The sequence below is a fragment of the Cariama cristata genome, unplaced genomic scaffold, assembly GCF_000690535.1.
Source record: "Cariama cristata isolate BGI_N322 unplaced genomic scaffold, ASM69053v1 scaffold25970, whole genome shotgun sequence".
NCBI classification, from domain to species: Eukaryota; Metazoa; Chordata; class Aves; order Cariamiformes; family Cariamidae; genus Cariama; species Cariama cristata.
In genome coordinates, this window is record NW_009593399.1 from 63,014 (window position 1) to 76,435 (window position 13,422).

Genomic DNA, 13,422 nt, shown 5'->3' on the forward strand with positions numbered 1-13,422 from the left:
GTGAAAATTAGTTATGGGTGTTTCTTCTCAGGAGTGAGAAAAGGAGAACAATAAATAAAGAGCATAACAACTATGTTATTTTATATTTAATCATTCCAGTTACAAACCAGGAAGCAGTAGAATCGTTCTACAGAAATCAGTTGGTCTTTTCCTTCAAAGCTATCCCAGGTATACTGTTATGCTGCAGGAGTGAATTAAACAGTAACACTTTCCCGGCTTTAGTGAACTCTGCTCTTAAAAGACAGTATCATGAGAGCCTTTGTCCAATATGCAGTTCCTCTAAGATCCTACTGGATTCCAGAAATAATGTTATGTGAATTGTTTCACAATTTGGCTGGTTATACAGCTGAGTATAATTTAAATTACAACTTTTACATCTCATAAACCAGGAAATATGTGGTTTCAGGGCACCTGGACTGTCCTTCAAATGCACCTTATTAAGATACATGATTTCTGTCTTTTCACCTGATTATTTTCTGCCATTATTCCACTATCACTTCTAACATTTTTGCTGTAAGTCATGCTCTCCAAGATGCTCTTCACAGAATTTTATATGCGGTTTCATTATGCTAAGCCTCGAGTTCCTGTTTAGCTGTACAGACAAGACTACCAAGGAATCAAATTTTTAAATTAAACTTTTTCAAACATCAAAGTACCTTAATAGCAAAGAGTAAGGCTTATCCATTCTTCCTATTATCCACTATATAAAATCTTGTATTGCTTTACTATTAGTACCGCTGAATATACCAAGCTGTTTAAATATGAGATGATCCTTCAATCTGCACGAATTCAGAGTGAAAATCCAAGCATTCCTCTCCAGATAAACTCTCTCACACTGTAACACTAACTAGCAAATTAAGACAACACAGAAAAAACACATGCAGGGACTTCAATATTCTACAGTACGTACTTAACAAGATGTTCAAACTCCTCAGCCTTTGGGTACATTTACCATTATGTCTACTAATTGACAGAAAATCTCCACTGAAACAAACTCTTACGTCTCTAGATAATATAATTATACAAACGCATGCTTAAGGGGATATACAAGCTTATTATTCATTTTAACATAAGTGATGTGCAAGCCTTACTACTCTACCTCCCTACTCCACCATAGCATGCTTCTGTTTCAGCCCAGTCAATTAACAAAAGAGAAGCATGTCAAGATCAATGCTTATCACACACTGTTTGAGAGAGTTGAAAGTGAAACTACAGCAAAATTTATACAGTGCACCGACTGACATCATCCAAGAACTAAGAATTGAGAAAACCAGTCTGTTACAGAAAAAAAAAATCATACTTTTTTCAACACAATTCATAAGCTCAAGGTTTAATACTCATGCTTCAAACTTTCCACATTATGGTTTGTCCATCTTGAGACACATTTAGAAAGCGTGAATCCAAGTCTTTCCTGTGTTTAGAAAACCACCAGACCTGTGTATGTCCTCCCCCTTTAGAAAGCTAAAAACAAGCACCTTTCCTTATAAACAGTTACGAAGAATTACTTTGCTATTCTAGAAAATTAAATTAAAATACTATTAAATTATAATACCACCAAATATTCTGGCTACCCACAGATTTGTTCTATACATTTTAGGAACAACAGAAAATAAGTTTTTTTTCATGATTACTTGTGACATTTGTAAGAAAATCCACTCTAAGTGTTACAAAATTAAGAGTCAAACTTATTTCAAAATATATATAAAACAGCTACCCATTGAAGAAAAATTTGGTGTGAAAACCAGCGTTCGTGATAAGCAATCTCCTTAGACAAGCAAAAGTTTAAGGAACTAGTTACCTGACTGTCATTTTCAAGGTATGTCTATTTGACACTATACTCAACAGGCCATGATCCTTATTTCATATAGTAATAAGAGTCCTGTGTCCATCTACTGGTTGAAAAACATTTGGTTCAATCATTCATAAGGGTTATAACCATATAAATGGTCATACTACCGAGATAAAACATTTGTGACTGTTTCAACTGAACACCATGTTGGATTTCACAGTATTTTTCCTTTAAGTTATTAAAGAGGAAAAACAACTCAAGGCTTTCAGTGTATTGGCATCAATCCTACCAATCCCTTTTTTTTTCCCTAACAGCTGTACAATTAAAGTTACTCACCATTAAATAGAGTATTATTAAAAATAAATCATGGTTTACTGATATTTGGCTTTAATATGTTACAGATCACAAGTTTGCTTAAGTAACTGACTTCCAAAAAAACCAAAGTCGGCTGTTAAGCGTTTTAATAAGCCTTGCTTATTGAATTTAAAGCGGTTAAACCATTTGGAACATAAAATGCACCCCAGGAAAAACAGGGATTTGTTCTTACTGTGTTAAAAAAGTCAGGAAAAAAAAAGGTCACTACAGTCATCTATGGTATGCTTTTCAGCAACTATCATCGCAAAATGAACAATGTTTTCCCTATATTGTATACAAAGTAATCTGTAGACAAGTCTACTTGTCCTAGTACTTACTTCAGCATCTGATGCATAAACACTCTGTACGTATTATTTTAAACTTAACTCTGCACAGACTGTCATATGCTATCATACAACTTCTTTACTTTTGTCTTTCAGGCCTTCTGGTGCTTCTCAATTCTTCACTAGTCTGATTATATATGGTTTTCCAGTCACCTTGTAGAGTAGGTTTAAAAAAAAAAATCAAAACCCAAACAACAAGAATTCAAGAAGTCTTTCTCATTTAATTTTACAGTTTACTGCATTTTTAATTGGTTCCTTTGGTATAGTCTCATCCAAATAATGCAATTACTCTAAATAATTACTCCTTGACAATTAGCATAAAGTTTCCAATACTGATATCACAGATACAGTAATTTAAAGATATGAATACACTATTATTGCAATAATGTTTTAGATGGGTATTTTAATCTTAATTAAATAATTAACTTAATCACCTGCATATATATATACATATTTATAACCTCTCAGGATAACAGTATTATTTCCATAACCACTATTGTACTTCACACTATTAAAAAATCCTTTTCGCTTATATAGGTTTACTGTTTGGCTAATAACGCATTGAAGAAGTGTTTTAGCACTGAGGTTACAAGTTTGAACAAGTATTTTACAGCAAACCTTTTCTAACTGTATTATTTATTCAATATTAATAATTTGAAATAGTTAGACAACCACTAAGGTTTATATTAATTAATAATATATTCCAGTTATTGAAATGGTGGTCTAGTTAAAGTTTTGTTTAGATATCTTTTCATTCTCCATTTTTACATCTCAGATATTTGTATGGAAACTGAACTGTGGGATTTTGTTTTACATGTAGATATTAAGTCTTGATCAAAGTCTTAATCCTTCAATGTATCCTTCATTAACAAACTGTGGTATCATAAATTTCTACTCTTGTATGAAGCATTAACAAGAACGATCACATTAACACATAAGGGGATATTTTCCTGTCAGCATACTAAATAAAGATGTCAGGGAAAATAAAACCCAAGCAAGTTTGTCTGAAGGGCATACTTGCCCTTACAGTTACACACCAAGAATTTTTGAAATGCACAAAGTGATCTATTGGAAATATCTTCCTGCAATTATGCTCAAGTTTAGAATTAAGTTTGGCTTCAGGAAGAAAAGCTATTTTGATCAAATCTAATAGCCAGTTTGAGACTTTAAAAAGAGATACAGTTTACAGTATGCAGGACTTCACTGTTGTAAAATTGTGAGATATACAGACTAAGTGATGATAAAAACATGTCCCAAATGAAGAATTCTAAGATACAGAGGGCTGAGTTTGCCAAGATTAGATGGCATTTCATTTCTCAAACAATAAAAAGTCTCTACATGCACACAACACAGCACGAGACCATGCTAAGAATGAAACGAAACCAACCTTGCTGTTAGGCCTCGATGAGAGCTGTCTCAAAATAAATAAAAAACACGAAGTTTCAAATAAGTGACAACTAGAATTAGCTTTCATTAAGCTTGTTTTTTTTTAATAACAGAACCAGCTATAACTGAAGTCAGTAAATAAACACATGCTAAAATGCTGTATTTTATTATGCAGAGAATCAACTTCAAGTCTAATACTAAGATACCTGGCAATGAATTTTTCAGAACTCCCCAAAATTCATGTTACCCATTACAAAAAAAAAAAAAAAAAAACACCTGCTTGAAGTACACACAAAAACATAGCTATGAACCTGACTGAAATGTTACTTAGACTAAACATAAAAAAGCTTAAGGCACTACAAACTAAGTACAGCAGGGGCTACAGTTTTTCCAAGATACCCTATTTTAAATTGGGTTGAACTGGTCCACAGGTACTCTATGTAAAAAATGTTTTAAATCTATTAAGATCACAACCCATTTCCACAGTGATGCAAAGGTACAAAATAAAATATACCTACCATAAACAGCACTGAATCAATGTCATGTGTTGTTTATTAAAACTAAGTGTTGGTTTCTCCCTTGAAGTATGTTCGTTAATTTAGCTATACTATTAATTTGTAACCAGTCTTTACTGATTACACGTAGATGTGTGAATTTGGCTGACAGCACAGAAGGAAAAAGAAAATCAGGATTTACTCACCAAGGAGGAATCCCTGTGACACCACATTCCATCCTATAAAGGAAGTGAAAGTGCTCTTCCCTTCGGTCTGATTTACAAGAAAGAAAGAAAGAGAAGGTTGTAATGTTGCTACACTATGCACTGTTACGGAAAGGAGAAAGGAGTACTTGATCTGAGAGTTTACTACAGAAAATACTGAATGCATCTGCCTTTTTTTGGTTGGTAGAAAGCCACACATTTTGGTGGACAGGTGCATTACTTTCTCAATGAACTTAATCAGACAACAGAAGTTTACATATTTAACAGCTACAGACCCTAGCAAAAAAAAAAAATTAGCCTTGGGAGTAAGTGTGCAACAGAGGTTCAAATTTATTTAATAACCTGATAATAAGAACAAAGAAATAATGTCCATAATAAGAAAGCCAGGATATTTCTTTGGTTGATTGGTTTGTTTTTTTTTTTCTCCTAGGATGCTTTCTTTCTACAGTCTCTTTCTTGAAGTAATGCTGTTGTATTTATTTCCTCCAGAAAAGCATGAACCTATGATTTCACAGGAGGGCAATAGGAATTTTAAGAGGTACACATAATACAACAGAACTTAATAATGTTATTGCTGACAGGACCTAAATTCACTTATTTCACTTATTTCAGGGAGAAGAGAGCAGATTAAAAGAAAAACACAGAACACATTTATAATCTACACCTATTTCCACATGGAAGAAATGTAAAGATCTTGTCAATCAATCTTCACATGTAAGAAAATTCATAATCTACTTATGTATTTTCTTGAGAAAATTAGAATTTGGAAGAAAAAACCTCTCAGTTTCCGTAACAAGTCCTTACTTGCTTTGCGGAAAAGACGTAAAATGCCTTTAAGTGTAATTAAATTGGGAGTCCCATCAGAGTTTCTCTAGCACACAATTTTAGCTTTCGTATCATGGTATTTTTCAAATAATACAGAAGAGCTTTTCCACATTCCCATAAGAGCTCTGATTCATGTGCAATATATTTTCAAGAAAAACAAAAAGTTAGCTCTATAGAAGTGTTTCAAAACAGGCAGAGATATTAATCTTCTCAGAATCTCTGGGTCTGAGGTATTAATAAAAAAACATGTCTGAACTGTAAAATGAAACCACACCTTTCAACCACAGGTAGAGTTAGTTTTAGGAACCTGTCATCAAGGACTGTAATTCTGAAGAGAACTCCACCAAGTCCACTTCCCTCTCTACCTTAGATTTGTTGTTCCAGCAAAGTATGTGCTTTTATGTTGTCAAAGAACTGTTTTAATAAAATGAGAGTAGTTTATGAATTTCAAAGAGAATAATTTAGGAAGCTTCTTTCCATAACTTGGAAGAAAATACAGCAGAGCTGATTTTTTTTTTTTTTGTAACTTCAGAAGATGTAATTTAAGTGAGCGCTTGTTAATTTTTTTTAAGAGCACCCTCCTATCTACAGAGCACAGAAGTAATGAAATTGCACCTGCCAAAACCACCACAATGCGATGATTCAGACTCTGCCAGTTTGACCACAGCAATTTAACCAGCAGTTTAGGTTACTTAATGACAGAATCTTGGATTCTTCTGACTGAAGTTTTTGAGCCTCTCTCTAAAATACCTATGTTAACATCAATACAGCTCTGACAAATACACAGAATTAAATTTACTCAAAAGGAAAGATCAAGTGATGAGGAATGACAACTTAGCAGTCAAACTGACGTACTTGTACTGTCTAGGCAGAAAAAGGAAAAAAGTTTCTTTAAGATACATTACTCTCTCCCCTTTCAGAGCTCTGTAAAATGGAATATTAAAACATGTGGAAGAGGCTATAAAGCGCTCCCCCTACATTTAAGCACTGCACACAATACCATAGACAGGAATTAGCCCATCTTACATGGAATGTGGTTTTATTGTTTTAAAGAAATAATGGGTAATATAATCTTTTTCTACATTAAAAAGAGCAGATAGAGTTATGAGGAAATAAATGAAGAGTAAACTGGAAGGGAGACAGAACACCCACTGCTCAATCACTTCACTGAGATGTTGAGAAAAAAGTCAAGATGAAGGGAGGAGCACTTTTATTTACTACATAGAATGGAATATGATGTGGCAGGTTCAAATAACAACTAGTCATGTCTCTCAACACTTACTTGACATTCGTGAGAAAGAGCAAGCTAAAATATAAACAGCCACCTGCTTTGTAAGTACCTTTTGTAGTTACAGATGTGTTTTACCTATTGAACTCTATTTTGTTACAAACACATAAAAATGTTTTTCCTGAGCTAGAAGAAAATCCCACATCTTTTTTTCCATAACAGCATAACAAGAAAAACAGCAAAAAACCCCACAAAATCAAAGTGCAGGCTCTGAATATGTGGAAACAAGAATCATGACATCTGAAAGTTCCATTACATACTATAAACACGAATTGTGAACCTTTCAGTAAAAAGCCACCAACTTTAAAACATTAATGAACTAGACAAAGACTCAAGCAGTGAACAAATAAAGAGATTCTAGGAAATAAATTCCATAAACATTTGAGGAAACTGTGACAAAATAAATCGCTTCAGGAATTGTTAAAAAAAAAAACAAACACCACCAAAACAAACTTCTTCACTCAAGATAATCTTAGTTTCACTGTATCTTACCTGGTAACACTTTAAAGTTAACATAGTCAAGTTGAATAGATTAAACTGGATTCTACCCTGCCTCACACACTAAAAATACTGTCAAGCAAGCAGACTAAGTTTTAACATTGCAGGTGTGTGTATATGGTATTTTCAATGCTGCTTTCTTCAGTATATTGAACAATACCCAAACCTAGCAACTGGTCTTTCAAATTTTTAATCGTAATTTCAGAAGAGCAGAAAACTTGTTTGTCAAAAGCAAAGCTGGGTTTATAAATAAGGAAGAACACTTTCTAAACAGAAAAAAGTAGTAAGATCCAAATCATAGGTTAAAATCCATTACATTTACCTGAATTTTAATGTTGGCAATAGCATTCATACAGTTATTTACAAACAGACACATAATTTGACTTGTCATCAGGCTAAAACTAAATGGCTGACTTTTTTTTACACAGCTAGGAAAACTCTCTTAATATCAAGAAAGTCTGAGATTCAGCTCAAAATTAACAATGCAATAAAATATTAGAGACTGCCACCTAGTGCCTATGTTAAGCATCACCGAAGTACAAACATTTCAACTTAAGAGCATACTTACAAATATTTTTTCTTATGCATAGCAGTTGCTCTAATCAGAAGATACATTCTAAACTATGCATCTAAAAGCACTTCACATATAAAAGACTATTAATAATCCAAATGCAAGCACTCAAAAAAACCCAAAACAACAGCTACCATAAATCAACTTCAGGTTTGGGGAAAATCCAGAATGAAAACCCTGAAGCCCTTATTTATTCAAGGAAAAAATCACAACTTGACACAAATATTCCTTTTCTTTTAGGCTACACATAAGGTTTACATAATCAGCTTTACCGTGAAGTAGCAACTTTAATGAAGGTAATTAATTCTACCCAATTTTTCATACCTACGCCAGAAAGGCAAACCAAAAATCCTATGTATTAGCAACAACTTCTTAGTATTGATCTGAACAAAAAAGCAAGGGGTTAAGATCTATAATTTCTTTAATATTATTCTGATTAGTTAGTCTCATCCAATTAGTCTGCAAGATTCTTTGAAGGAAAGAAATTAGCACATTTTATTCAGGGATCCTTTGGGCAAAGTTTACCATTGAAATAAAGAAAACTTCTGTTGTAAAAAAATAAAAGTTTTGTTTCAATATCAAAAAGTCTACCAAAAGACATGAGCCAAGTCATCAACTCAAGTCTAAGAAATCTTAAACCACTGTTCAAACAGATGTTAGGTAAAAGAACAAAATGATAGGGTAAGGTTATATCCCTGCCCTTTACTAACCTGAATATGCCTAAGTGGTGCTGTTATCAACCTGTTGTGTCTGAACGAAACAACGCTGACATTTAGTGACTGCTGGCAAAGCTTAACGGTCCCACACACACCTTTGCTTTGGCAAGTTTAGACCGAAAGTTCTCTTTTACAGTGGAAGAAGTCATGAGTAGTTCAAACAGCACTGAAAGGCCATAAAATTAAGCACACACATAAATAGAGAAACATTATTTAAGTATATGAACACCTTTCTCTTGAATCAACTTACCGTAAGCCATAGCAAGGCAAAGTGATGAACCGGAACATTGCCAGAAAAACTCTCAAAGGAAGCAGGGTGAATACATAGAGAAAAGCATCCAGGCACAAAAAGATTCCAAAAAACATCAACTAAATTACAAAAATAAAACAGAAGTATGTTAGCAGTTTACAAAGAGTTGCAAAAAGTTTATAAAGAATTACATTATTTTATGAAAAATACATTTACATTAGACTAACCAAATAAGCACAACACTCTCACTTCTTCAATCAGCTGAGCTGTAAGAAAATTACACGCTACGCACTTGGAAGACTATTCAGCAGAAATTCTGCACCACAAGGTCCAAGCAGCAAAGGCTTTTGCAGACTTCCATCGCTCACCGAACTCAGTGTTTATTGAAAAGATGGATTGCACTTGGATATTAACTGTAGCTCATTTTCCAATGGTGACTTTCCTCTAAGGTTACAAAATCTAATGTTTTTAATCTTAGTGGGAAAAAAAAAGAAGGTAGAGCTGTATGTACACATACACAGCCATGCACAGCCACCTTCTGCCTACCTCCTTTTTAATATGCCCTGCCCCTCCTCCCCCAATTTTAACCTTGTTAATCTTCTGTTGCACAGCTAATTACAGCTGTGGTAGTTCTCCTTCAGAGAATATTCACCTTTTCCACACAGAGAAGAATATAAAATATGAAGAGGTAAACTTCCAGTTGCCCTCAGTTTAAATGCTTTATCCTTAACTTACAGGAACAGTTAAAGCCATTTCATTATAGCTATTCTATGATAACTAAACTAGACCTAAACTCTGCAATTAGAAAGCTCTTATATACCAGACTCTCCCCACAGGACATTCCTTCTTTATCTGCTCTTTGAATGTATCTAAGATTTACCTGAATAGGACTCTAGGCACACGCTTTTATGCTTCTGTCATACCAGAAGCTAGTGTTTTTTCCTGCAAGGAAAATCACATAAAAAGGCAAGCTTAACTGGCTACACAATTAAGACTAGCAACATCGAAGCAGGCCTAGATACCCATGACAGATATGCACTTACATGTGAAAACTGTTTGTACTGCTGATGCAAAAGGAAGACGCTGGTTTGGGGGTGGGGGGAAGTAAACCAAAGCACAAGTAAATCAATTTTATCTCCCACAATCTCTCTGCCTTGCAAAATACCTTCTTTGTCAGCTTGCGCAACAGCCAGTTTAATGTCCAGTAAGCTAATATCACTGATATGTACCTTTCTCTCACTCTTACCCCTCATGCATCCTTGTTACTTTGAAAGCAATCCTACAGAGTACACACCAGGACATCTATCCGCAAGCCATGTAAGATGACTGACTCAGGTACAAGAGCCATGCTATCATCGCTGAGCTGTTGCTTTCCCTTATGATACTATTTCTACCAACTCTGCAGTCTGTACTTCAATACCATCACAACATTAAGGTCTCCTCCCTGATATTCACTCATTCACCTCTAGTACCATTTTCTAAAATTTCAGCAGAGAGTTATCAGTCAAAATTGTCAGGAGCAGTGATTACAAACAGATTAATTTATGCATTGTATTTTAATATGCCATTAAGTTACCTATTTCTTTGTTAAGTTTTAAACCATGCGCTGAATATCCAACCGAGAACGACTGGAGCTGTATTGGTTTTGTTTTTTTTTTTAAAAACTCCTTAACCCAAGCAAAATAGAAAGACAGCCTGTCATTTTGCCCCTGTATTCTTTGAGGGCATCTTTATAATCTAGAAATCAGCTCTGCATTTTCTTTGTGATGTAGACAGATCTCTGCCTGAGTGTAACTACAGTTTTTCACATTCCATAAGCTCACATTAATATTTGCAATTATTTAGTGTCCTCATTTTCCTAATTTTTTACTACATTGCACTTACACGTTTACATGCACCCGTTGAAATACAATCAGCACCGAACCTTTCACCCATTTCTGTAATCATTACTTCTGCTGCTACATTCCAGATACTGAGGAGTTAACAGAAAAGCTTACAGAGCTTTTCTATCATCATAACTATATTTTAGCAAAAAAGCACAAAGTTTAATTTTGAGATCAATCGACAAGTGTTCTCTTAAGATGGCAGGAATAAGGACCACCTCTTCATTTAGTATAAATAGCCTACTACAATGAAGAGCTGCTACTGAAACTGCACAAAAAGCTCAAGTGGAAGTAGCATTTATATTACAAATTATCTAGCTTCTCTAAATAAAAAACAGGTACTCAGAACTACAACAACAACAAAATACTACCCTTTTAATATCACACTCCACTCTAAAATTATGTACGTGTAATAAGTGCATGTGAAAGAAAATCTCTTGAGATTAGGTTTTGATAAATTTACTCCAGTTTATTCTCACTCTACCCAATTATGATTTTCATTCGTAGGCCGTAATTATACTATTAGGTAATAAACAATACAAGCCATTAAGAAAATTCTTCTCTTCCTTTCCTAGTGTCTCATATGCTTTACTTGAATTAAGCAGACTTTTGAATCGCACAGTCAAGTGATTCCTGCAATAGGTGATGATCTGTACACTATTTAGTTTTCTTTCTAGGTGCTCATTATCATACTTCTTCAATTTTTTTCAACGAGTACGATTCAATTTCATATGGCTAGTATGTATACTAACCTCGACTAAGCCCGTGCAAAGAACTAACAAATTTATTTCATAATCTCTCTGCAAAAATATAACTACCACTTTTTAAATCTACCTGCTTATTACTCAGTTTCGTATCTTTTCATATTCAAACTACAGGCTGAAGTTTGATTTACCATGCAAAACCCAGCAATATCACCACTTACAGCATCAACCTTATTTATAAAAGACTGTTGGCCTTCACTTGTTCTTACACACTAAAGGTTTCATCGGAAATCTGTGCTGATAATCCTTCAGAACAATTTCTGTGGCTTGGAGACGGTATGTAATAGTCTACATAATTACAATGAAGATGATGTAGAACTGTATTCTTCAGCTGAGACTCTACCATAAGTGGGATATTCTGCCGTAAACTGGAATGGGTAAACAGTGTGGATATGAAGACACCATCCCTGGAGACATTCAAAGCCCAACTGAATCTAGTCCTGCTCCACCTGTTGTAGGTGACGCAGCTTTAAGCAAGGGCTTGGACTACATCATCTCCAAAGGTCCATCCCAATCTCATTCATTCTGTGACTTTCTGCAGTAACTGACTGTGAATTTAGCTTTGTAAAACCAGGTCTCATCATGGTCCAAGGATGAATTTAATGACACCGAAGGAGGAACCTGAGTGCTGCTGACAAAGCGAATCCTACTCTCTCTCCCTCCTCCACTGCTCTTTCATCTTTCTAGCCCTACCCCAAGCTATATAGCTCCCCTTCCACCCTTGCGTACACTCTGTGTTCTCCAGAATATTGGCTGAGCAATTCAGCCCACTATCCTAGCAAAGAACAAATAGAGCAAGAAAAGTGAAGCATTCACTGCCGAATTATGAGCTCATTTAACTCTTAGAACGGTCCAACAAGCACCATAGCTCATGCAAAACTGGCAGCATGCTTAAGGCAGGAGACTGAAGTGGAAGGAACAGTGAAACAAGACTCTTCCTTCAATATAAGTTAGAGTTAAACTGATTTAGCCCTACCATGTAACTTAATCCCTAGAGGTTTTGGGAATTTTAGCAATATGACTTTTAATGTTATCGTTACACTGCAGCCTAGCCAAACCTTATTACCAATGTTGCCTTACTCATCATCCTTGAGCATATTCAAAAAAATCCCAAACCAAAATGGTTAAGCCAGAATAAAACTCTCTTCTACATTACAGCACTGGAATTGGCTGACTACCGGGCCAGAATTATATCTAAGCTGACATAAAGTAGGTGGCAGGAGTGCCTCAGGAAGGGCCATAGCACTGGGCCAGAGAGGGAAGATGCAGTAAAAAGTGTCAAGAAGCAAAATAGAAAGCCATGAAAACTAAATTAAAACCCTTAGACAGAAACTCATCCATCACTATACTTTTAAAGGACTGAAATCTTCCCACCCTCAAAACATTTTAGACCGGAAAAATCCTTAAAACTATTTACTTTTTTTAAAACGTAGAATTAAATTTTGCTGTAAAAGGCTTCCTTTTGCTTGCCTATTCCTTTAAGGAACAGTGACATCTTTATATTTGAATTAATTTGTCATCATCTGGACTTGAAAGTTAGTTATGTCTGTCTGCTAATAACATGAGTTGCCAGCAGCAACAAGCACATATAAGCAAAAAACCCTGAAACACAAATGTTGAAGTTACTAACACTGAAAATTAATCATTATAGATGTTTAAATCCTTTTTGCTAGCAAAAGTGTTTGAAAAATAAATATTTCTTTTAATAATTTAATGCAACATATTTAATCTCTAAATTAAAACAAATCTTAAGGTATACTTCACCTTTTCCAGTTCTTTTGGTATCCGCATGCACGTGTATACTCTCTCTCTTCGCTCTGTGTATTTCGCTTCATTGTGTTCAAGGAAGTAACCTCTTGTTAGTTCAGCACTGATGAATCTCAGCAATGAAAGATCTACATTCAGGAACATACATAAGCAGAAGACACTTCAGGCATGACCTCCGAAGAGTGCGAAGACTGCTATGGTTTTGTTACTTGCTACATGTTTCATTTACATCACATCTAACCCAGAAGGTTTCTGCAGATTGTAACTAG

General features: G+C 34.7%; 1 protein-coding gene across 1 annotated transcript in view; it reads right to left on the reverse strand.

Annotated features, from left to right (window-relative positions):
• The window catches only part of TAPT1 (transmembrane anterior posterior transformation 1), a 43,750-nt gene extending 30,573 nt beyond the window's left edge, over positions 1-13,177 (reverse strand). The window contains exons 1-3 of the mRNA XM_009710284.1: positions 13,151-13,177; positions 8,740-8,858; positions 3,875-3,898 (exon numbers count right to left, since the gene is read on the reverse strand). Of these exons, the coding sequence (XP_009708586.1) occupies positions 3,875-3,898; positions 8,740-8,858; positions 13,151-13,177 (170 nt within the window). The remainder of the gene's footprint in view (positions 1-3,874; positions 3,899-8,739; positions 8,859-13,150) is intronic.
• Between the last annotated feature and the right edge of the window lie 245 nt (positions 13,178-13,422).